Source organism: Vulpes lagopus, chromosome 3 (genome assembly GCF_018345385.1).
Source record: "Vulpes lagopus strain Blue_001 chromosome 3, ASM1834538v1, whole genome shotgun sequence".
Classification (NCBI taxonomy): Eukaryota; Metazoa; Chordata; class Mammalia; order Carnivora; family Canidae; genus Vulpes; species Vulpes lagopus.
In genome coordinates, this window is record NC_054826.1 from 34,717,235 (window position 1) to 34,744,512 (window position 27,278).

Below are 27,278 nucleotides of genomic sequence, written 5' to 3' on the forward strand. Positions count from 1 at the left end.
CATTTTGTAAGAATGGCAACACCCGAGGGTTCAAATTTCCTAAGCAAGGAGGGAGCCGGCTCTTCAGGCTTTATTTTTAACCCATATGCTTCCATGTAAAGATATTCCCCCTCGGGGTGTTGAGTGAAAGGACCAGGTGGAGATGTTGAGTGATTGCAGGGAGCACTTTGTTCTAGGCCCTGCCCATGGACACTTTAACAGAAAGACACACTTTTTCAAAATAATATAAAGTGAATAACATCTGCTTCATTTTGACGAATGATATTTTTTTTTAAAAGAAACATCTCCAAGGTCATATACCACATTATTGGTGAAAGTATTTAATACTAGTTTCATGAGGTTAGGAGGTTTATAGAATTATGAATTTGACCATCTGGAAGGGATTTGGGCCCTCCTGTAGTTCAGAACTTCTTGAGTATGAGTAATCTGAAGACCCCTTTTATAGCAGGGTGAGGATTGATTTTCTCATGGTTGATCTAATGATTTCATTATACTGTCATTTAAATAGACACAAACCAGAAATAACTACCTAGATATTGCCTCTCTATCTTCATCATTCTTGAACAGATAGAGCACTAAAACAGATTTTTGAAATAAATACAAAGAAACTCATCTAATAACATCTAGATGATCAACATTTTTTTTAATGTAGAAAATGTATTATTAGAATTTAATAAGGTTTATGCCATGAATGTGGGACTAACAGTGACTTTGGAAATTACTTTTTTTTTTTTTTAATTTTTATTTATTTATGATAGTCACAGAGAGAGAGAGAGAGAGAGGCAGAGACACAGGCAGAGGGAGAAGCAGGCTCCATGCACCGGGCGCCTGACGTGGGATTCCATCCTGGGTCTCCAGGATCGCGCCCTAGGCCAAAGGCAGGCGCCAAACCGCTGCGCCACCCAGGGATCCCTGGAAATTACTTTGATTTCAGCACTCTTACACTCTTGTATCCTGGTTGGACACTTGATTCTTCCATGACTTTTTTCTCTTCATATCTACCTTCACTATGTCCTTATATTTGCTCCTTGAAGGCTTTTTTCTCTTCATATCTACCTTCACTATGTCCTTATATTTGCTCCTTGAAGGCTTTTTTCTCTTCATATCTACCTTCACTATGTCCTTATATTTGCTCCTTGAAGGAATGTGCCATTTTATGTTCTCTCATACTCCTTTCTCTCTTCATGACAATGATAATGGAATCACTTGCTGCCCACATGATAACACAAGTTAATGCAAACACAGACACCAGAGCTCTATGGTAGTAGACATTGGTCAGGAATGGGATCTGTATTTTCTAGGACAAAATTTGCACAAATAAGCACATCAAAAGAAAAAACACAAGAACAAATTTGATGCAGAACTCTCAGATCTCAGGGAAGATCTGAGGATCCCTCCTGGGGTCAACATGCTGATCCTGGCTGGTTCTGGCTCCTTGGACTCCTTGGACGAACCTCTACAGGAATCGGGGGAAGGGATGAAAACACCCCAACTGCATTTCTAGCATTTCTAATGGAGCCCAGCCACTTTTACTTGCTCCATATATTGGAGTTTTGCAGGAGATTTCATCTGAAAAGAGAATTTTAGTGCAGTATAGGTGAAACTTGAGTTTGGTTGCAAGTGATAGAAACTCTGCTCACAGAAGTCTTAATGCTCACATTGCTTTAGGTGTAGAGAGGTGTAGACTATACCTAGACAGTCAGAGCTGTTTCAGCAGCTGAGCAATGTCCCCAGTGACCAAACCCAACTTTCTGCTTCACTGTCCTGAGCTCTTCAGCTGAACTTCCTGTGCTCATGTCCACGTATCCTGTTCAAGTCAGAGCAAAGGTAGCAAGGCATAAAGGGGAAAACACCTCTTCTATGAGACTTTGCCTCACATCTCAGAATACACCCCCAGTACTGGCTCATGTACCCACTGGCCCCGTGCAATGATATTACTATAATGGGTTAAAGCCAACCACATATTACCCTCTGGATATGAAGTAGAAGTCAAAAAAAAAATTCAGATCAAGAGCTTTCTGATGGAGAATGAGCCTCTCCATGTTCTTTTTAAAATTTTTAAATTATTCTTTTATTATTTTTTCTCAATGTTCTATCACCAGTGAATGCCAGAAAGGATGTTTGTAGGATAGGGATAGACAGTTTGGGCCACAAATGTTTTAAAAAAAAAAGAACAAATACATTTGAAAAAACACTGTTCTAATAATCCATTTCTTCCACTTTAAAGGAGGGAAGACTGAGATCAGAAAAGTGAACACTGAGATCAAAGGATGGCCTAAGGGGCACAGGCACTCTGAGACAATGGTAATGTTTCTTGTCCCTTGACCATAAGTCTGATGTGGACTACATGATACATGCATTGTCTCAGCAATGATAGCTTAAGGAATACTTTGGAAACCTACTTCTAAAAAAGGGGAAAGTAAAATTATAATGGAATCTTAGTATTAGAAGATTCCTCAGAAATCATCAGCTTCCATGGTTTCTCAAAACCCCCTAAATCAGAATTTCAGAAACTAGAGTTGGAGAGCCTCTGTATTTTTAAAAGCTCTCTGAGTGATTATTTTGAAGCCAGACACTGGTGCAGAGAGCTGAATTTGTTTCCCCCCCGCCACGGCTAAGTCAGTATCCACTGCAGGGATGCCATGTATTAGTGTTGCAGACAGGTGTCAGCCAGAGGTGATGGCAGTGCCTCCAGTGACGGAGAACATCATTACACTGCGAGGCAGCTGGGGTGTTGTTTCCCACCTCAGGTGTCCTCAAACTGAGCCAAATTGGATTCCTATACTTTGTAATTTGTGGCCATTGTCATGGTCTCTGGAGCCACATTTGAAATTGGCGATGATACTTGGTACAGAAGTGTGGTAAAGAAAGAGAAGAGACGTAGAGGTGGTCAGAAAGCCTGGGATAAGTCCTGGCTTCACTAATGACTGGATCTCAGTTTGACCACCTGTAAAATGGGATCAGATGCCTCTAGAGTGTTCTCTGTTTCTCAGAATGTATGATTTTTGTAATTCTAAAGTTCTCCCATTTTCTTATGAATGTCTTTCTCTCCCTTTCTCAAGGCTGGGCATCTTGAATTATTTCATCTGTCCTTCATCTTTTCCTGTGCTGTTATCTTTATCCTTCTTGAATACATTCCAGTTAACTTCCTTCTGACAAAAATATGATTCCCTGGACTCCATTCCACTCATCTGCCAAGTGCATATTCCGTGAACAGAGCACCGAACATCTATTAACCAAAGGGGGAGAGAGTGATTTTATGGGAGAAGCAGTAGAGTAGGAAAAAAGAATGAAAGGTGGGCAGATCTTATAGCAGAAGGGGACACACACACATATTTAATATTAACTGAGAGAGCATGAGATAAACTGGCAAAGAATGAAAGAGGCAAATGAAAAGAAGTATGGGCATAATCAGCAGAGGGGAGAATGTTTTATGTTGATTGATCCAAGTTACTTTTTTTGTATTGCCTGGATTTCTCGAAAGATTCTACTCTCCTCTTTCTTTCACCTTTGGTGCCACACAGAAAGGTGATCATCTTCATTATTGTTTCACATTTCTGTTGCCAAGTGTGAATCGCCTTATATAAAGGAAACCATGTAATCTGTGGCCCCTGGCCTGCTGTCAGAGAGGTTTGCAAGACTCAGGGAGGAACATGTCACTACAGTTCACCAAGTGTATAAATCCTGTGAGATTGGTTTGCTCAGAAATCTTTGCTGGTAGTTGTCCTAATGGAGTTCTGGGTGTGCAGGTGGATGTGGAAGCTCTGGCTTTATTCTTCTTTTTTGACCGATAATGCAGTGGCACCTATTAACACAAGCAGAGTTTCCTGATAAAAACTATATTGCCGGGGATTAGAAACTCCCTACTTGTTCAGACCACTTACCTTTGCTAGATGATAGCATCAGACTCTTTCATGAGCACCCTGACTTCCAAATAACATATTTCTGAATTCCTGGAAACCCTGCCTTTAGCCACTTGCTGAGGTTGAAGTCTTCAGCAACTGAAGCTGTATTTCTGGAGCTCTGAGTAAATAAATATCAATTGTTGGCTCTTTTGTCTGAGCAAGCATTCAACACCACCCCATTGTCCTAACTCTGGTTAGGGTCATGGTCCTGGGCATGGCATATTTGGTGAGAGGATTGCTTAAATATCTGAGGAGCAGTGCCATACTGTGCTGCTTTTCTTCATGCTCATACCTGGGGTTGTCTGCCATCATCTCTCTTGTCCTGTACTCTTTCTAGCACTCTCTCCTTTTCTCTCTCTTTTAAATTTCATCCTATCTTCCTGTTGCCAGTTTTTCTATTGAGAAAGTTTCTTCTCTGTTTGTTGGTTCAGTTCAGACCCAGGTCATTTGCTTCCCTTGGTGGTCAGAAATGCCAGGGACAAACCAGAGTCAGCTCATAACTTGGACCCTGTAGTGACAGATATTAACTCTGAAAGTTGAACCTGAACTTCAGAGATCTGTGGCATCACTGCTGTTGTGGACAAAGCTACACCTGGTGTTTCCTAGGCTGAGGATATAAACTGCAGATCACAAACTAGAAGTCTGAGGGCTGACCTAAAGGCACATTTTGGGTCATAGAGTGGTGCTTATATTTTTCTTTTTTTAATCAATTACAAAGCATTTGACATTTTGAGATATTATGTACAAATCTAGATAACCTAGAAGGTGCTAATAAAGGGCATCCTTGGTCTCGTTTCCCAGGGCATGGCAGTTAGTACAATCTGAACAGTTCCTGTTCCTTTGAGAGGGCTTGTGTCCACTATTCACTAACCCCAATCTGGTGTTTACAATAACAGTCTTTTCTGTAGGATTTCTTGTCTGAACCACAGAAGATAGAAAATTATTTGAAAGACTGTTTTTTCCCCCAGTTCTTTTAAAGGTGGTATATAAAGTACCATTCTAGATGAATAGGAAAGAAAGTAAGGCATTATGACCTGATTCTCTTAGAGGGCACAGTTGAGATGGGTAGGTATTAGCAAAAATGCAATAGGACAGCATGCGTAGAGCACAGGTTTCAAAGTCAGATATTCCTTGGAGTAATCACATCATAGAACTGTACATGGGATTTAAAATTTTAAATGTGATGGAAATCACAATAGTCACTGCCTCTGGGGATAGGGATTAATTAGGAAGGCCAAGAGGGAACTTTCTAGGATTATGGAAACATTTCCTACTTTGATTGAATAGCATTTACACATATGTACAGAGTTTTGTAAAATCAGAGCTTGGTAGTTAACATCTGTGTATTTCCCTGGAACTAAGTTATAGCTCAATAGACATAGATATATACATATGCGGAGGTATGTAAGGTACTTAGCTAAGTACATAATAACTTCATTATTATTGTTAGCATGTTTGTTTCTGGACACCTTGATTTTAGAAAAAATTACATGACTAAAAATGAGATGAACATTTCCTTTCAGACCACAGATTTCATTGCAAATATTAGAGAGCACAGCTAAAGATCCTTACCAAATACAATTGTCAAGGAAGATCTGGATCAATGCTAATTTTATGCAACTGTCGAATCGCTATAAAAGGATGTGCCTAATTTGTTGTAGCTCTTTTTTTATGATGCTGTAAAATTTTGTGGGTTTCATAGACCTATCAAAGATGGCTTATTACCTGGGAAAACTGCCTGTACTTAGGGAACATGTACCCTGCCTGAAATATAGTAGTTGCTATAGGATTTGTAGTATTGATAAATTGTCTTAAAATTAATATTTGTCTTAATATTAATATTTGCATTGAGAAATTCAAGCTCACACTGTTACCAAAACATGTTTTGAATGAGTCATCATGCTGTTCTGAGCACATATACACACGGATGTGGAAGCATTTAACATAAGAAGTAAGAGAATTGGTATTTAAGCTAGATATTCCAGGTTCAAATTCTTGCTGTCTTCAACACGCCAAGGAAGTTTGGATAAGTCCCATTAGCTCTACTTTCCAAATACTGTATTTCTCTTACACCACTGCCCTGGTTTGGACTCCTGTCCCCCAACCTGAGGTGATAGCAGTAGTCACAGGAGCCTGATTTCTCCACCTGCATTCTTGTTCCCGCAGTCTGTTCCTTATAGATCTGCTGAAATGATGCAAAGTGAAGATCAGATCCTCTTCCTCTGATTCTTCAGTTCTCTGATAGTTTCCCATCACAATCTGTATCCCTTTTCAGGTTTTGATTGTGGTTTGTAAGACCTAGTGTGCACTCCTTCTGCCTGTACTCCTAAGCTGATTTTCAAACACTTTCCCCTTTCTTTGCTCTGGTCTAGCCACTTTGTCCTTCAACCTTCCACAGTAAAATCCCACCTCAGGGCCTTTGCACTTGCTTATATTGTTTCCTCTGACCATAGTGCTTCCCCTAGATGTCTTTATAATTTACTTTCTTACTTGTTGATGCTCTGCCCCTGCCCCCCTGGCCACAAATCTCTCCACTAAAAAGGTTTTCCCTGACCATCTAAGAAACAGGAGCCTCTCACTTATGGTTCGTCCCCTTTTCCTGCTTTCCTTTTTTTTTTTCTTTCCTGAGACTTCTTCCCAAGGCTGAGTTTAAAATTCCATATTTGTTTGTTTTTCTGTTTATTGTTTCCCCCATTAGACTGGAAGGTCCAAGAAACAGAGCATCTTTTTACTGCATCTTGTGTCATACATGATAGTATCTGATAAGTATTTGTTAAAATAAGCCCTGGTTACAAAAAATTATGGGAAACAACCTCAATCAATGTTAACAACTAGGGAATTGGCTAAGTTAAATATCATACATCCCTATAATTTAAAACTGTTTGAACTTAAAAATAAAACAAATGTCTGTATATTTTCATGGGACTATCGCTTAGCTATATTAAGTGCACTGAAAACAACCAAAAGCAGTAAATATGCCCTTCTTTGGGTCAAAAAGAAAAATTTAAATGTGTATATGTTGAATGTACATATTGAATTAAGCCTTAGTATTGAACATTCCTATAAAGATTTTTAAAAACTGGTAATTGATTCTGCAGAGAGAAGCTAAAAGTGCAAATGAAAAATCTTGAGGGGCAACTGGGTGGCTCAGTCGGTTAAGTGTCCGGCTCTTGGTTTGGCTCAGGTCACGATCTCAGAGTTGTGAGATCGAGCCCTCACTGGACCCCACTGTCAACATGGAGTCTGCTTGAGATTCTGTATCTTCCTCTGCTTCAGTCCCTTCTCCCTCTCGTGCACACACACTCAGTCTCCCTCAAATAAAAAGTCTTTAATTTTTCCTGACTATATACTCTTAGGCTTTTAAAAAAAAAATACACGCACTTGTCTAATCTTTTTCAGTAAAAATTGTTCAACACTCACTCCAATTCTTAGAAGACTAAAATATGGAATACCACACTTTTAAAGTAATCCACATATGCGCTTTTTAAAAAAAAAAAAAAAGATACCATTCTTAGACCATTTCACATGAACAAGCCCTTACTCTTCTGGATGAATTTTACAAGAAAAGTGTTGATTGTTATATCACAACTAAAAGTAATGAGTTTGTTACAATTGTCTAAATCGTGCCAAATATTAACAAACCAAGACTAATGTGTCATATGGATGGCTGAATGAAAACAACCCTGGAAAGCAGATAGTTTTAAATCAGAGACTTCAAAATTAACACAGCTAATGGAAAACCACTTATGTGCCAAAATAATCCGAAATGACTGTGATCCTGCAGTCTGGGATCCAGATACTGTGATACAGTGGTGTGGGAATGGATGCCTGTTATTTTACATAAACTGGTTATAATCGTCTACAGAGATGTGATTCATGTTTACTTATAAATGTGCTGGAAATATTAACATGCAGCGTCATTATCCACAATCCCTTGCTCTTTTGATTTGTATTATTTGTCTTATTTTGGGAGAAGATGATAGATTTATAAGTCAGGCCATTTTTATTCATTACTCCTTATTATAACTTATAAGATATGGACGGTACAGGTAGGCCACTAACTCTCTGCAAACTGGTCCCTTACTCTGTCCTCTAAGCTCACTCAGTGCCAGCCTTGCCAAACACCCTGATTAATTTAAGCAGGTCTTTGAGGCCAGAATGCTTGCTGTGCCCTCTGCTGAAAAACCCGTTCAACCTCTGGATCCCACCTTAATTGTCACTTTGTCGGAATGGCCTCCCACGGCCAGAATGAGTCCCCTCCATTCTCAACCGTGGAATCCTCTTCATTTCCTTCTTAGCACCTCACTTAGTTATAATGGCTTAATTGATTTACTTGAGTATGGTCCATCTCTCCCATGAAAGTACAAGCTTGAAGAAACCAGAAACCCAATCCTACTCATTCTTTTGAAGCCTGACATATCTCTAGACTCTGCTGTGGTCACATAATAGGTCATAAAAATATTTTTTTCCTTGACTGAAAAAAATAGATTGCAATTGGGGATTTCCTTAAAGCCTAGACCTGTGCCTTCCTCTGTAACTTTACAGAGAATTGCACTCATCGGCACTCCCTTAAATGCTCTTATGGAACAAGATATTTGTAAAGCCTAGTGGGCTGAAAAGTCTAGCAAGTATTAGTAAAATGCACATCAACGCCTCCTTGTTCGTAACTCTACCTTACTAGTAGAGCAGATCATGGCCCATAAAATTTTATAGGTCCAAGAGAAAAATCATCAGGAAACTTGATGGCATTATATGTGTCTTTAGAAAGTTTGCTGATTATTTTTTAATCATCTCTCAAAACATAATGTGTTCCTCTGTAACAAATTGATAATGCAGATTTTGTAACTATTCTCTGGGTAACTCTTTTATTTGGGGGGAGCATAGGAAAACACGTGTTCTCTTCCTGAAGAATAAACCTGCTGAAATAAAATACTGAATATAGACAAAGCAAGGGCTTATAGCAGTAGTAGCCTGGAATATGCACTCTGCCTCACACAGTGTGCCAGCTATGTGAATTTCTGCCCCCGGACCTTCCATCATCCTTATTTCAACTGATGAAATGTAAGAACTGGGGCAATACGGGATTGTCTAGCTATTTGTTTGTTTTATAAACAGGTAAACACTGAAAATAGCCCCATGAAGGAGTTGAATAATGCTTTGGATTTAAGCCTACTTTACATCAGAATAATTTCCTGTGCATTCCGAAAGGGAGCCAAGTTGTGTAAATTTTTATTCTTTCCTTGTGACCTTATAGCTTTTTGACATTGGAGGATGTGTTTTGTTACTTGGTCTTGGCTTTATTATTGTTCATTCATCAAATCTATGTGTATCTATGCACACATATAATTTCATGTAATTATACACATAAATACACTGTGGTTTAGGCGCCACTGTATTTTAAAGAACTTTTAAATACTTAAAAGTGTTTAGGATATATTCAGAGAAATGACATATCTCACTGTAAAATATGTTGTATAACAATGTAAAGAAGTTCCCAAAGACTTGTGGAAAGTATTAGTCTTATGATTCCCAAGAAGAGAGTGTTTTGAGATATAGAGGGACTCCTTTGTAAAATTCACATGCCTAGTGCATGCCAACAGATGCAGGTAAGCTGAGATTTCTTTTTCATGGCAGAAAACATCTCTGCATGTTTAAAAACCAAGAACCAAGACACCAAAGATTGCAAAAGGCATAATATTCAATATACTGCTGAAAGAGGACAGTGGAAATGAAAACTCCAGGGTAGGAACACAGTGAAAATGTGAAGGATGGCAGAGATTTTTAAAAAATGTACTTGTGTGTGTATTTATTACATATATATGTTTCCATATTCTTATATAATACACACACACACACACACGGGAGGAAAATGGGTGATCTCATGAGAAACAATGCAAGTAGAGGCAAAGATTGGGCCAGGAATGTGTCTGTTAGATCTAAATTCATGTTCTCAAAGCATGGACTCTGGGCCACAGAGATCCAAATCAGTTTTGGTGCTTGTTAAAAACAGATTCCTGGGATGAACTGTAGACTTAGAATTTCTTGGTGTGGGCCCTAGGAATGTTCATTGAATCAATTTCTGCATAGTGTTCTTATCTGCTCAAAAGTCCAAAAATTACTCCCAGTGAAAGACAGATAACGATGCTGTCCACTCTGCTCAGCCAAGTGATGATGTCTCATCATGATGTTATACTGAGGTCTTGTTGTATATGCCAGGGGGTCCTTTATGGGAGGGACTAGAGCAGGATCCAGGTTTTGTGAGGCCTGAAGCCTAAACAATTTGTTGGGCTGTTTAAGGAGGGGGAGACCTAAACAATGAGAAATACAAATTAAAAACATGAAATATACTTATAATGAGAAAGGAAATTAAATTATTAATTTTTAAAAGGCCAATCATAAAATCTAGAAAAATAATATTGTGATTAATTGAGTGACATACTTTTTCTACACTTTTTAGTTGCATAGCCTTTGATTACCTCTTTATATGACAGCTGTTTGGCACTATCACTTTCTGGTATAGACAATAGAAAGATTGTTGTCTCTTATGGCAATTTCAACAGAACTGAATTTTTTATTATTGCTGGTTGTGATGTGTAAAGCATGCAACTTTACACACACACAGAAGATAAACACATAGTGTACATAGCCTGCAAACATAAAAATTCCAATTCTATTTTCCATGATTCCCATAAAAAAAAAAAACTGTGGAGCATTTATCATTTTATATGCTGAATTGAATATACTCTTGTCAGGAGAGAATCTATGTTTTGACTAGGTGTCAGAATTGAATCTTACTTGAAATTTTACATATCTGATGATTGAAAAAAAAATCCAACTACATTCTGGCTTTTGCACTACCATATATTTCTGGTGCTGGCCATCATACGACACGTTTATATCACACTGTGTGCTTAGGTCCTTTACCTTCATGACACTCTGCTTGGTGAGTTCACACAAAGGGTAGAAGAGATTCCTACACTAGGAGGACTAGAAATAATGTACCTCTACAGGGAATTGTCTGCATATGATATAAATACTACTGCAACCAAACCATAGAAACCCCCAGTTTACCTTCCTGTTAGTTAGACCTCCAAAATTAATGTAAATCCTCCAAAGCCACCAACAAAAAAGGAGTTTGAAAAATACAAGGTCTTAACTAGTTGTAATTAAAACGTCTTTTAGCCAATTTTATAAAAATGGATGATACTGTTAATGCATTACTAGAGCGCCTCCCAGAGTCATGAAAGAGGCCTGACCAGAGAACTTAAAACTTCAACTTCATTGCCCAGAGGGTTTTCTGCTGGGGAGGATCAAAAAGAAATACAGGTCGGAGATTATCTTTCTTCTGAGGTTTTTATCATCTCAACATGTTTCAGTTTTGCCTAGAAAAATTAATGTTGTCAGCATGTCTAAATTTTCCTTTTCTGTGCATTATTAACAGACATATCCATTTCCTTATGTTTAGTTGGCATAGCTTCCTGTTGTAACCATTTGTATGAAATTACTCGCTCCCTTCCCTGTTCTTTCTTTTTTTCCTTCTCTTCTGAGCTGTAAACTGGAGGATTTTGTTGTATGTGGCTCATTAAATCAGGCAGGTGCTGTGGTGGTGATGCAAGAGCCCTTATGACATCCAGAGTAGGCTACTACACCATGCATGAGGGATCTGAATTCTAATTTTCACTCAGCTTTTAATTTGTTGTGTGCCTTGAAAGAGAGTCGCTTATGCTTTCTGTCTTTGAGTACCTAAATTAGTCATTTAACACAGTGAACACAATCTGTGGTTCCTAGGAGTCCAAGTGTTCTTCCAGGCCCTCAGAGAAGCTCAGAGAAGCTCTACTTTTTTGCTGTTTAGTATTCTAGAATTTGTTTCAAGCCTTTTGTATTGAAATGGTCATACTATTAAAAAAAAATTACCAAAGCCCTTTTTTTTTTTTTTTAAGTGGAGTAGACCCAAATGCTTGGAATATGTAGGGATTTTTTTTTTAAGCAATTCTGATTCCATGGTAGAGCTCAGAATTTGTATTTATCAGAAGTTTACTTTGGAGCCTGATGCATAGTCAGGGTTGAGAGATATTATTCTGGACCAGTGGTGTGCAACCTTGTCTATACTTTAAGATTACATGGGATCCTTCAAAAATGCTGATGCCTGGATTCTACTTTTGTGATTATTACTGAATCAACCTGAGCATACAGGTTTTTAAAATCTCCACAGCTGTCTTTGATGCATACCTGGGATTGAGAAACCCTAATAGAGACACGATCATTGCATTCTGTCAAGGTCTAACAATCTTTATAAAAAAAAATGACAAGTTTGATATCCATATCCCTTGTCTCTTTATAAGTGTTTATTGAACATGTCATTTCCTCTTTATAGCTAAATTATGTAATTCCCATATTGGTTGGGGCAAATGTCAAAGAAAGAGCACCATGTTGTTGGGGGGGGGGGTGCGACATCTCCAGGGTCTGCACCCTCGTTGGTGAAGAATTTCTCATTGTTCATCATCCCTGCAAGAGTCCAATACTGTTATTCTTGTCCTTGCCCTACCACACAGGCCCTGTGTCCATGCACAAGAGGGTCAACTCTAGTCTTAAATCAGCTCATTCATAAAATTAGTTCATTGGGATTAAGGGACCTTACAGATAGGATTTTAAAACTCCATACTCATTTCCTTAACTTACAGAATATGTTTTATATGAAAAAGAAAGGCCTAATTTCCTTCCAACTTATAAGACCCTTTTTCCCCCTTCCAATTGATCTTGATGTATTTAAAAAAGCCAATGAGCGAAGACTTTGTTGTGTTCCCATGTTGTTACAGCCCAGCCCTGATCTATAATATTCTAAGGAGCTGAGTTATGAAATGGAGATCCTCTTATATCATGAAGTTCAGTGCTTTCTTGGGAACCCAGTACTTGGGGAGCCTAAAGTTAAAATGTGCAAACATACTAAAAATGAATTCTCATGTGCTATTTGGCTTACACCTCCATACACCCCCATACAGAAGAAGCTTTTATAGTAGACAAAAAATCATTCATTCATTCATCATCTATGTATTTGGTTTGTACTCATTCATGCCATACATGTATATTCAAATAAATACTCATGTGAAGACCTGATTATGGTACTAGGGTAGTATCCAGAACAAAACGTATGTCATGTAGAACTTCACAGCATTCCCACTGACCATAAAAAAGAATTCATTGGGATTTTCAATGGAATTCCACTTATGTCCAAAGGCCTTGAGTTCTCAAGGGGATTTTTAGATTTTTTGCATCCATTTTAATAATTATCTAAAAACTAAAATAATCATATTCCAGCCCATCTGGAAGATGACCTTATAGCCAAAGATGTGATTTTTAGGACTCATATTTTGTTTGTCATCAATGTCACTTTGGCACCACATGTAACAAATTTAATTGCTGTTTTTTAAAAGATTTTATTTATTTGAGAGAGAGAGCAAGCAGGAAGGAGGAAGAGGAAAGAGAGAATTTGAAGCCAACTCCTTGCTGAGTGCAGAGCTTCCTATGGAACTCGATCTCAGGACAGTGAGATTGGGACCTGAGCCAAAACCAAGAATTAGAGGCTTACATGACTGAGCTACCCAGGTACCCCACAAATTAATTGTTATTGACAAAGATGAAAATAAATAAATGTAATCTTTATTCTAAGGGAATGCAGTATGCTTACGAGAGGGCCAAATGAAGTAAAGATCTCAAAGGTTGCACGTATTTGCATAGAGTAAAGTAAAGTAGAAGGGGCTGTGTTGTCATGTGTCTCATGACAGAGTAGGGATGATCTACTCACCTCTAGATGCTGTGCTAAGCCCTGAGTACCATGTTATGCCACTTAGTTTTAGGAAATCCTCATCCTTTGCAGTAGACCGTTATTGTCCATTTTGAATGATACACGTTAGTAGCTTTGTTTGTATTTAATTTTAAAATTTGTTTTGGTTTTAGAATTTTATAGAAGTGATAAGTTTACTGAGATTTGTGTTGATATCCAATTAGTAGTGCTAGTATAAAGATCATTTGTGTCAACAACAGGGATTAGGGAATGCTTTCTTACTTTAAAGGGGATTAGTATATTACTTAATATTGACAAATATTTTTCTAACTTATCTCATTGTACTATAATCACTGTTTAATGAGTTCATTCCTCCCATTAGCCTGCAAGCTCCTGGAAGGCATATTCACATTTTTCTTGACTTTGAGCCTCCTTTATGTTTATTAAATAAATGAGTTGATTAAACGTAATAAATAGACACCTGGGTGGTTCAGTAGTTAAGCATGTCCTTTTGGCTCAGGGTATGACCCGGGGGTCCTGGGATTGAGTCCCACATAGGGCTCCCTGCATGGAGCCAGCTTCTCCTCCCTCTGCCGATGTCTCTGCCTCTCTCTGTGTGTCTCTCATGAATAAATAAATTCTTTTTTTTTTTTTGAATAAATAAATTCTTAAAAAATAAAATAACATAAAATAAAAATAACAAGTAAGTAAATACATTGATTGACTACAATTGGAACTGTATAATACCTAATGGCTAAGCCAACACATAATGAGGTTTCTGTCATGGGAGGCATTTAAGCATAAGCTACCATTTGAAGACTCCTAAATCCAGTGAGGCTTAATCTGTGTCCATCAACGTCCCTTTCAATTCTGAAATAGCGGGAAGATCAGAGTTATTACTTCCTCCTCTGATTTTTTGGCAGAACAGAATGATTGCATTTGAGATCATTTTACACCCCAAAATAAATTGTCTGAATAGTATTTATCATACCATCACGTTAAACTGCTGGGGTTTATTTATTTTCTCAAAATCTAAATTTTACCCCTAGTAGTTGGGTAGATGATTTAGTTTGTCTCCCTCACAAAGATGTTGGAATTCTAAGAGTTATTTGGAAAACGGCTTCCTAGGAGTCCTGTTCCTCCCATGGTATGTGTGCCTGTGGATGTCTCAGTACACATCACGAGAGATAGCTGTGTAAAATGAGAGGACTCATGCAGAGTCCAGAGGAGCCACTTTTGTCCAGAGGAAACAGATTTTTGGAGTTGTCAGGAGGGTGGAAACGTACAGACAGCAGCCAGCCATATCTCTTCATCAGTTGATTTTTTTTCTTCTTTTTTTTTTTTTTCTCCCCTCTCAGCAGTTTAATGTGAGTGCTTCTCTCTCACCTCGTTTATTTCAGATGCCTCAGGAACAGTACACACACCACCGGAGCACCATGCCCAGCTCTGAGGGGCCACAGGTATACAAGGTGGGCATTTATGGCTGGCGGAAAAGATGCCTGTATTTCTTTGTCCTACTCCTGATGATCTTAATACTGGTGAACTTGGCCATGACCATCTGGATTCTCAAAGTCATGAACTTCACAATTGTAAGTAAAACGACACGTTTCTTTAGCTCTTCTTGGGGGAAGGGAAAGCATGGAGCAAGAAGAAGGAATGGGAAAAGTGGTGGTAGTCGGTTTAAAAATCTCTTGCAGCCTGGCATTTGGTTAAAAAATATTTCTGTTCGGTTCCTTGTGGGGATCTTACTCTGTCTAATCTTTACTCCTCAGTAGCTGGGTATCCAGGTTAGAGGCATTTCCTTCTTTTCCAGTCTCTTGTATGCTTTCCCTCCGTTTTGATAACCAGGTTTCTGTATCCTATAGTCTTTAAGCCCTTGGAGTATATTATGCAGGAAGACATAGGGGCCAAAATCAAAGTACCAAGTTTACCCAAATTTTGGTAGTGATTGTGAAAGGGTTTTTGAGGTAGAGGGTAGCAGTATCTGAGTAGAATGAAGTTTTGTGGATTATCTAAGAGTTTTAACTGTGTCTATATAAGCCTGGTAACTAATTACTGTGGTCAACTGAGATTCTCCTTGATTTTTAGGAGGCCAATTTTCTTTACCACTGCCTGAGCAGGATGGAAATGAGAGGAGGGTGGCCACATCTCCCTTTTTTTTTTCAGAACCTGTGTTTACGCTTCTTTGAAGAAATTCTTGCTTTTTGTAGTTAGGGGCACTCTACACATTTACTTGTTAAAGTTTAAATGAAAAGAAAATCCTGGAAATAGGATTTCTGATATTATCCCAAGGGTTCTCCCCCCTACCCCCAGATTTCTTAGAGATTCTGGCAATACAAGCACCTTCACTCTCAGTGAATGTATGATGGGTAGTAATCTGCTACCCTGAGATTCCTTTCTTGTGATGTCAAAAGTAAATAATTAGGTTGGCAATAAAGACAAATCCCTTTTGATAAAGAAGTGTTACTGTAATGCAACTAACTGTAAAGTTTTCATGTGAAAGTCCTCAGTAGGATAGCAGATTTTTGTCTTTTCCAGATTATAAAGTTCATTTTTATCTTTAACACACTCTGTGTAGTTTTACTTGTCTGCCTTTGCTGGGGCAGTGTTTTCTGCTTAGGCTGCTTTTCTCCATCTGCCTGGTATTCCTATAGCTGCCTGGGAAAACCGTTGATCCTCTTATAGCTCCATTTATCTCTATCTTATTATCCTCCTCAGCCTGGAGAGTAATTTTTACCTGTTTTTCACAGACAAACTTGGAGAAGAATGCATCTTTTAAGAGCTTATGGCCCTGAGAGGTATACAGAGTCCATCTGCTCCCAAGTCCAAGTGACCACAATTCCCATCTGTTGAGGTGCATGTTATCTGATGTGTTTATTTTTTAAAGATTGATTTATTTATTTGAGAGAGAGAGCACATACACGCACAAGTTGTGTGAGTGGCCGAGGGAGAGGGAGAGAGTGAATCTGTAAGCAGACTCCCTGCTGAGCATAGAGCCCTACATGGGGCTGGATCCTAGGACCCTGAGACATGACCTGAGCTGAAATCAAGAGCTGACCACTTAACTGAATGAGCCACCCAGGTGCTCCTATGATGTTTTTTTTTTTTTTTTAATGTTTCATGAACTTATAAAGTAGTAAAGCTTTTTGCAGTATTAAATGAGAAAAGACTGAAACTAGGGCAGTAGAATGGAGAATAAAGATAAAAAAGACATTTAAAAGATGATGTTGGCATACCTCAATGAAGATGTAGGAGATGAGGGATTGGAAGAGATTCCAGAACATTCCAAGGTTCTGGCTGGTGAGAGTTGGATAGTAGGGTACAAAAAGCAAAATAGAATTTATTACTTTCTCCCTTGGAACTTAGCTGGAATTCATGTGCCTTCTAGTGCCTTATTTGGGCTATTTCTATGATTTTTTACCTAATCTGCTATGAAGTTTAATTTATAGAACCTGAAAGATTGGAGGTGAATATAATAGAGAATATGAACTCAAATCTTGAGTTCATACAAATCATACAAATATGACTTCTAGGAGTGTGTTTTATCTGGCAAGCTTAATAGTGAGAGGTATATGTAAATGTATATTGAGTGACAATTCACTTTGATTGTATGTGAGCTTGGGGAGCAATATGACAGTAAGGTAATAATCTATTTGAAATAGGCTATTTCCTGTAGTTAACTAAATTGATCGCCAAAGTTAAGAGTTCTTAAAGCTTTACCAAACCAAGTACTTACTGAGGTGAGAATAATGCCATTATTAGCCATAATTGGTGCTTTATAATCATAATGCATTTGAGCAAATAGACCTGAAGTGTCAGAAAATTGATCTTTCCCTGCAAGTTAAAAGCATATTTTTCCATCAATCACAGTATAAAACATATTCTTTTAGAATTATAATTCTATTCCACAAATAGTAATTTACCAACAGTGAAGATCTTGAAAAAGAATAAGGTATTAACCAATTTTATATTGGAGTATGTTGGGTGAAAGAGCAAGGAAATCAATGGGATAACAGTTAAGCATTTTATGCCGGGATTTTAAAATATCGTCAACAGACAAGAGTGATTTTTTTTGTACATCTGGAATGTTCAATAATTTTCAATTTGGGAAAGTTCACAGTATAATCAAGCCCTCTGAGTAATAATGAACCAAGTGAATGATGTCATATAAAAGTATTTGGGAGGACTTGGCAATTTATCCAAGCCTGGATATCCAGAATTTTACTTGTGGTCAGATTTGTATTCTGTGCCATCCCCAAGGATATATGCTGGAAGAGCCCTTCCATTAGAGCAATCTGGACAAACATCCAACCAAGCTTTCTTGGTCCCAGAGGTAAATCAAAAGACAAATGATTTTACTCTCCTGTGTTCTTCACAGAATATTCTGGTGTCTGTTATAAGCAGGAGAGCAATATTATACTTTTATTCTCAATTTTACCCTACATGGGGGAATATGTGGTCTCCCTAAACTATGAACACCTATAATTCAGATTATCTTGGTTAATCACACATTGTGCTATTCAGGGGGATTACTATTTGCTAAGTGTTTATTCTGTTAGTTGATTGTATGAGTCACTGTGCTTGGCTCTTAAAATACAACTTATTTAATTTTCACAACAACTTTATAAATTAGGCGTTATCTCCATTTTAATAAAAAGCACTCAGAAAAGTCAGCTAATAAGTAAAATAACTAGTGTTTGACTTCAAAACTCAACCCTTTCCACTATAGTGTAATCCTCTCCCTAATTGCTATAATGATCTGGCTCTTCAACAAAACTGTACAGCTGCCACAATGGCCACTGTCTTTATGACTCTCATCTGGTCACAAATGTCTCTCCCATCTGAAATAGCCATCGAGATTTTCTGCATAGAGTAGTTGCCTGATTGTTCAGGATGTTCAGTCCTCGTGTCATTTCTCTTTGCACTATGTGATGACCCTCTCCCTCCACTGTCTCTGCTTTCTGTTTGATCTCCATTTTGTATTCATGTAAATATTTAATATAAACTTAATAATTACTTCTGTGTCATAGGTTGACATGGAGATTCAGTGCGTTAATTTGTGTTGAGCATTTATGGTAGCCTCTGACCCACAGAAGACTTGATACTGGCAACAGAAAATCATGAGACACCGAACACCATAGTGTGGTGTTTAAGGGTTCATACTCTGGAGATGGATGCTGTAGACAGATCTGGCTTCTGCTACTTAATTTGTCAAGTTCCTCAGCCTCTCTTTTCTGTGGTTGCCTGGGAGTGATAGAAATACCTACCTATTTATTGAATTGTGAAGAGTACATGAAGTGATGAATATAAACTATTTAGAGTGGAGCTTGACATGTAGCAAGTTATGTTTGTGTTTGCTATCATCATCGCCATCATAACTTTTTGAAGGCTTATTTTGTGCCACCAAAATTTAAGTATTATCTAACTTAATCCTTATGCAAGTAGGTAATACTATGGTACTAACTTTATAAGGCAAGGGAGAAGCTCAATAACTTGATTTGTGATCACATAGCTCTTAGGTGGCAGAATAAAGATTTGAATCCAAGCAGTCTGTCTCCAGAATCTGGTCTGTTAGTCACTGTGATACATTGTGGAGCAGCATAGAAAGCCCTAGCATTGGGGCAGAGTGAGGTGTTAGCTGGTGCAGTCAGTGGAGTGTGCAACTCTTGATCTCCAGGTTGCGAGTAGTTCAAGGCCCACGATGGGTGTTGAGCTTACTCAAAAACAAACAAACAAACAAACAAACAAAAAATAGTCCTAACATGAATCATGTCAGAAACTGGCCATGAACTACATCACCTTTTTTCTTTGAGACTCATTATAAAAATGAATGCATTGAACTAGGTGTCTTTAAAACTATAAGGTATCTTCCTGTTGGAACACTATGGTATTATCTTTTGGTCTTTGCCTTCCCCATGTGTGATCTCACTCTGTGGAAGGCGGCTGCTCCTGCCAACACATTCTAGCAACACAGTCCAAATAATGTGGCCTCAAAGACCTCTCTAAATACTCCATATTGATCATCTACAATATCATTTAGCACAAGTGGTTATTAAGTGATAAAATTTTACAGGTTTGGGAATTATCAATAGATGCCGTGATCTCTTAGCATAGTTGAGTATGAAATCATTCATTGTTAGACAAAAGAGAAGCTTAGGAGTCACCTCATCAGATCCCCTCATTTTGCAGATGATGGAATCAAAATGAATGGTGAGGTTGCCTGACCCAACTCTATTGCCCTAACCATGCCAGAAACTTCTTAGGAACAGGGATTATGCTCTATTTATCTTTGTAGCTCTAACTCAGTGCCAGTACGCAATAGGCTTCCAATATGTGCTTGTCGATTGTCAGTTGCCTTTGTGCAGATCACATGCATGAGATACTGGATGTCCAGTATCTGGTCAGTACAGGTCACATGAAAAGTCCTCAGTAAGTGATAGTTTTCTATACCTTATTTAAGAGATAACCTAACTTCTGTTTCTCCATTCATTAAAATTATAAAATTCCAACCATTTGTGGTTACATAAGAAATGAACATCTATTTGTTTAATAAAAACTCAGAACTTAATGATTTCCCCATATAATCCTCATAAAAACCCTATAAGGAAGGCACCACCATTGCCCATATTTTACAGGTAGAGAAACGGAAGCTTGGAGAAGTAAGATAACTTGCCCAAGGTCATGCCGCCAATGAACAATGAAGCTGTGATCAGGTCACAGAGAGTCTGGCTCTAGAGCCTAGCCTCTTAATCAGTGCACTATGCTGCCCATTTTCTAAGTGCTATTTTTCATGAAGACAAATTGAATTTGTTCAGTGCAATGTCTAAAACATGATTTATTTACCCTAAAGTAAGGTAAAGATCCACTGAGGGTCAGAGAAAGGCATTCTAATGCTTGTAAATTGGACACACTGTAAAACAGTCAGAGCCAGAGAGAATGGACAGTGTGTCCCATAACTCAGAGCACTGACATACCATCTGTTTGGAGAAGGCTCAAGGAATCGAGACCCAGTCAAACTAACTCAAGTAGAGGGGAGTGAGGATACATGTGCCTGGGGACGGGGAGAGCAATCTCATGGGTATGTGGGAGCACCTCACAGCAGAGGGACCCAGAGCACTGGCAGGAACTGAGGCTGCTTGGGGGACATGCAAGCTTTCCTCTGGCTTTCTTCTACCACGTGGGCATCATGCCCTGGGACATTTGCTTCTGTTTGCAGGCCAGGTTTTTTCTGCTCTTTTCTTCAACTAACAGTCTGTGTTAATCCTTTGTTTTCCACTGTTTGCATATATCTGCCCTTGACCTTCCCTTTACAATGATGACCTTTCCTCTCCAGCTCCCACCTTGTTACCCAGGTGAAATCTCAGGGGAGAACCTCATTAGCCCACATGCTGCACATCACATTGTGACTTGTTTGCATGCCAAGAGACTTGGGTAAGATGCCTCATCAGCTATGGGCTGGCAGGACAAAGTCACAGTATTGGAGTCCTTGTCTCTGAGCAGCCTGGCCAGCCTTCCCTCCCTTTAGGTGAGAAATAAACTTGAAAATAATGTCTACATTTGATCTTCTATAAACATTGCCTTTTTAAAACTTTTCTCTTTCTTCTCATTTATTCTCTGAAGTCTTCCCAGATTAAGCTGATGACACCATCTTTTGTGTTTTGCTGCACCTGCTGTCATGTAGGGGGGCACATTCAGTACTACATTTTTTTTGGCCCTTTCCCTTGCTAGGCTGTGAGCTCCAGAGACAAGAACCTTAAACTGTTTATATTTGAATCCACAAGTTTATGTACCTTCCTTAGCACATAGTATTTAGAATGTTTATTGAATAAATGAATGGGGAAAAATCATGAATAGCCTGTCACTTTAAATTAAAATGTGTAAAGATGGGTTAATAGAGCTTTATATAGCTTTTAAAATGAACTATTAGTTCATTTATTAAGGTAGACAGATCATAAATGAGATGAGTACTTGAATTTGATTATGAGAAGGTATTTTTAATACAGACACTCCCCCCTGTGTATCAACTACCTGCTACATTTTAATTACATGAGAAAAGAAGGGTAATAATGGAGTGTGAAACAGAATTGAAACAAGAGATGTCATCCTAGTTAATATACAGATTTGCTCAGCAAATGAAAGAAAATGATATTATTGGCTTTAGTTAGACTTTTCATTTAACACTGTTACAAATGAATGTTGTGTGTGTGAGCAGCATTCACTTTAGCTTCCACATTGAAGCATCATGCTTCTGACCCTGGGTGCCTCGACTCTTGTGACCACTTTTTATTCATTAGCTAAAATTCATCAACCTGAAAAACTGCCAAAATGTTATTTTTTAAGGAGGCATGAATATTATAATGTAGGTAAACAAAAGACAAAAGTTCATTCTGTTCCATGATCGGAGCCATCCTGCAATATGGCTCTGCAGTGTCCTATTTACATTGAAGCCTACTGTTTTTTGTTCCTTTATAAGAATGAAAATCTTCAAGGATGATTTTAATCAATGTAACTGCTGCAAAGTGCTGTGAACCAGGCTTGTTACAAATTTATACAATTTATTGGGTATATTTACTTCTATTCAATCAGTATTTCTTAAGCACACTATTTGTGCAGTACACTGTGCTTTGTTTGGACAGTGAAGATCATAATAAAGAAAATCCTGTACTTTAATAGATCATATTTTACTAGGAAGTAAAAAAAATGCATGCATGATATTAATCTGTTCTAAAAATAACAAATACTTTAAGGGAGCACCAAAGAAGAAATAGGCTAAAGCTTGACGGCACTGGAAGGCTTGAGTCTTAAAGGATGGGTAAAATATTTTGAGTTATGTTTAAAGCAGAGAAAGCACCATGATTGTAGCCTGGAATGGAAGTAGTGTGTTAAACTTGGTTGGGAAGCCTCAGACACTGGGATTCCAATATTGAGACCCCAGGCTCCTGGAGAAAAATAATCAGGTGATACAGGAGAAATGTGGAAGCTGACACTAATAAAGCCAAAAAGAATGCAAGTTATAGGCAGGCTTGAGGAGTCAGACTGAGAAACTTGAGCTCTAATTATAAACAAATGACTCCACAATGTTAACCTATTATTTGGACAATATCCATGATTTTTGCCACTTATTTTTTTTTCATATACTTAAAAATTCCTTTAAAATTTTTTTATTAAAGATTTTGTTTATTCATGAAAGAGAGAGAGACAGAGACACAGGCAGAGGGAGAAGCAGGCTCCCTGTGGAAGCCTGATGTGGGACTCAATCTCAGAACCCCAGGGTCATGCCCTGAGCCAAAAGCAGATGCTCAACCACTGAGCCACCCAGGTGCCCATAAAGATTCCTTTTTTGATTCTAGAATTGAGAAAAACAAAGAATGTCAGCCAACTCCCTGGAAATATTTTTCTCTTCATACATCACATGTAGCTGCTCACACATGGAATTTTAGATCTTCTGGGTCAAGTGTTCTGTTACTCAGAACTTTGACTTACTCGCAAAATTGGAAGTTATGACCAGCTCTCTCACTCTCATTGAACCATGAAGCAATGGTAAGAGAGATGTTCCGAATCCGAACGGATGTGTTACCACAGAGAACTTGAAAATCAATCCTTCCAGAGCAGGCAGGGGTTATTCAGACTGTAGAAAGAAACAGCAAAGATGAGGAGGTTTCAGGTCATTTGAGTCGCCTGAGAGTCATTAGTTAGGGTTTCTAAGCTCCGAGTGGCTTTGTAAATACTTTGTCTAGACATTCACTGTCTAATATGAAATTAAAATTAAATAACATGAAAAATGCAGTTCCTCAGTCACATTAGCCACATTACAAATATTCAACAGCTACTCTTCTGAGCAGAACAGATAGAAGACATTTCCACCACTGCAGAAAGTTCTCTGTTACAAAACAGGTCTGGACCCTACTAACCTACCTCTTAGGTCTTAGTGGGTACACTCAGACCTTTGAACAAAAAGTTTTCCTTTCTCTCCATTTACAATAATTTTTGTATTTTCTTTTTATGTTCTGGATAGTTTTTAGGACCTGGAGCCATGGGATTAAGGTAGAAAAAGAAAAAGCAAACAAAACTCAATTTATCAGAAGGAGAAAAAAGTTTCTTTGAATCTCATGAACAGGTGGCCCAAAATAACTGGTTTTTTTTTATTTTATTTTATTTTATTTTTTTTTAAATAACTGGTTTTAATGGCTTGTTCCTTTTCCATACACCCATTCTCAGTCCCCTCTCTGTCTTTCAATATTCCTCACTGGGAGGGTAGTGAGACTGTGATAAATTTTTCACCTTGCATGTGAGGAACAAGGTGGTTCTTTATTGGGCATACAGCTCTATTGAGGGGGGAGAGTCAGGGACAATTTCTGAGCCATATTCTCTCAATCTTGTAAAATTCACAGTTTGGACCAGATGAAATACAAGATCCTCCCTCCAGAGCTTAAAGAGTTTCCGTGTCTAATTACTGGATCCTCCCATACTCTGTGACTCAGAATAAGAGAGATTCAATCATTTTTTCCTCTAGAAATAAGTGTGTGTGTTTGTGTGTGTGTCTACTCACACTATATTTAGATAAAAATCCAAGATGCTATATGCCAGGAAGTATATATCACGTGCCATTTAAAAGTATTAAAACTTTAATCTGTTCAATTATTTAATGAGTAATTTGTCTCACTATCCATTGTTGCCCATCAAACTACTCCCAAACCTAATGGCTTGATGTAACAGCAGTAATTAATTTTGTTCAAGAATCCCTAATTTGGGTGAAGCTCAGTGGGAGTGGATTCTCTCTGTTCCCTGATGTCTAGCACCTGATTTGAGAAGACTCGAAGACTGGGATTGGCTCAAAAACTAAGGCTAGAATCATCTATATGCATGTTTACTTACATATGTGGGCACATCTCTGAAATGGGTTCCATGAAACCCAGAAAATTTGCACATGTCCCACCATATAAGTTGGGCTTCCTATCTGCATGGCAGCTGGATTCCAGAATCCATGTTTCACTTACATAAGGTGGGAATGCATAATGCTTTTATAACCTAGACTTAAGAGTCTGCCAGCATTACTTCTGATTTTTGTCTGTTGAAGGCAGACACAAAATCTTATCTAGATTCGAGGGAAGAGCACCTGGACTTTACCTCTCCATGAGGGAGTTGAAGGTTCTAGACAAACATGTGAGATGGGAGATGATAGTGAGTTGAATGGTGGCTCCCAAAAAGATATATCCTTGTCTTAATCATGGAACCTGTTCATGTTACCATATTTGGCCTTATCTAAATTAAGGATCTTTTTTAAAAAAAATATTTTATTTATTTATTCATGAGAAAGAATGTCAGCCAACTCCCTGGAAATATTTTTCTCTTCATACACCACATGTAGCTGCTCACACATGGAATTTTAGATCTTCTGGGTCAAGTGTTCTGTTACTCAGAACTTTGACTTTTTGACAGAGAGGGAGAGAGAGAGAGAGAGAGAGAGAGAGAGAGGCAGAGACACAGGCAGGGGGAGAAGCAGGCTCCATGCAGGGACCCTGATGTGGAACTCAATCCCAGGTCTCCAGGATCAGGCCCTGTACTGACGGCGACGCTAAAATGCTGAGCCACCTGGGCTGCCCGGATTTTTTTTTTTTTAATTAAGGATCTTGATATGAGGAGATCATCCTGGCTTACCTATTTAGGCTCTACATCCAATAATAAGTATCCTTATAAGAATCAAACAGAGTAAGACTTGACACATGGAGAAGGGGAGCAGGCGGTATGACCACAGAAGCAGAGATAAAGAGGATGCCATACCTGGGATGTCTGGTAGCTTATGGAAGATGAAAAAGTTAAAAAACAGATTCTCCTCTAGAGCCTTCAGAGGAAGGACGGCCCTACTGATAACTTGATTTCAAACTTCAGGCTTCCAGAACTGTGAGAGAATTTTTTTAAGCCACCAGTTTTATGGTAATTTGCTGTGACAGTCACAAGAAATCAGTACAGAGACTGCGTTGTGGCCTTCTTTGGAGGCTAGTCTGCCACAATACCAACACCACCTGCTAATAGCCTTGCAAACTCGACACCCTATATTGAGCACAGTGTGAAGTACCTATCTGTGTTACCTCTTTCCTTCTTCAACATGACCCTTTAAGGAGGTACTGTTATCACCCCTTTAATGAGGAAACTAAAGTACAGACTGCCTGCTTAACCTGCCTGACTTTGTTAGCTGATAAGTAGCAAGGGTAATATATAGGTCATGGTGTGTCAAAGTTTTGGATTTTAGGGATCCCTGGGTGGCTCAGCAGTTTAGCGCCTGCCTTGGGCCCAGGGCATGATCCTGGAGTCCCGGATCGAGTCCCACGTTGGGCTCCTTGCATGGAGCCTGCTTCTCCCTCTGCCTGTGTCTCTGCCTCTCTCTGTGTCTCTCGTGAATAAATAAATAAAATATGAAAAAAAAAGTTTTGGATTTTAGCTTTCTCTATAGATGTTTACTGTCAAAAAAAATACACATGTTATTAGCTGATAATGTATTTAGTTTATAATATCTAATGGCAATGATAGCGTGTAGCTAAGAGTAATGAGGAATGGGCATTTTGAAACTACTTCAGTAGGAAAGCCTGGATGGCTTAGTCTGTTAAGTGTCAGAATTGATTTTGGCTCAGGTCATGATCTCAGGGGCATCATATCAAACCCCATGTCAGACTCCATGCTGAGCATGGAATCTGCTTAAGATTCTCTCTCTCTTCCTCCTCTTCTTGCCTTTCCCTACTTGCTTACTCTCTCTCTCAAAACAAAACACAACTACTTTAGTACTGTTTCAGCCATTAACTACTCAAGTAGTTTTATCCTCATGAATATGTTAAGGATTCATACTAACTACATAACTGGTTCTTATGTTCTAGGAATCATGGTTTGTTTGCTTTTTGAGTTACTTTTTTGCCTTCCCTGAATCACATGTAAATATCTAACCACTTGTTGTATTGATAAATTAGGAGTTAAAGACTAGAAATAAATTCCTTGGTAGGAGCATAGCCCTTCTATTTCATAGAGAAGCCTTCTAACTGGAATGCTTATGTAGGTAAAATTATGCATTTTGGCCAGATTTTAATTATCAACAAAATTTATTAAATAGAAGACTCTTTAGCATCTCTTAAATTTGCTTTTCTAATAGTAGATGGTCTGTGTTTATTGCTTTTTAAATTTTTTTTAAAGTTTATTTTTTTAAAGATTTTTAAATTTATTCATTAGAGAGAGAGAGCATGCTAGAGCACAAGCAGGGGGAGTATCAGAAGGAGAGGGAGACAAAGAGTTAAAAATAGACCTGCCCTACGACCCAGCAATTGCACTGTTGGGGATTTACCCCAAAGATTCAGATGCAATGAAACGTCGGGTCACCTGCACCCTGATGTTTCTATCAGCAATGGCCACAATAGCCAAACTGTGGAAGGAGCCTCGGTGTCCATCGAAAGATGAATGGATAAAGAAGATGTGGTTTATGTATACAATGGAATATTACTCAGCAATTAGAAATGACAAATACCCACCATTTTCTTCAACGTGGATGGAACTGGAGGGTATTATGCTGAGTGAAATAAGTCAGTTGGAGAAGGACAAACAGTGTATGT

General features: G+C 38.4%; 1 protein-coding gene across 2 annotated transcripts in view; it reads left to right on the plus strand.

The window, feature by feature from the left end:
* SGCD (sarcoglycan delta) overlaps nucleotides 1-27,278 on the plus strand; it is a 910,009-nt gene that overhangs the window by 535,136 nt on the left and 347,595 nt on the right. For both annotated transcript variants that reach the window (XM_041747418.1, XM_041747417.1), the window contains one exon: nucleotides 15,087-15,275. In XM_041747418.1, the coding sequence (XP_041603352.1) occupies nucleotides 15,087-15,275 (189 nt within the window). The remainder of the gene's footprint in view (nucleotides 1-15,086; nucleotides 15,276-27,278) is intronic.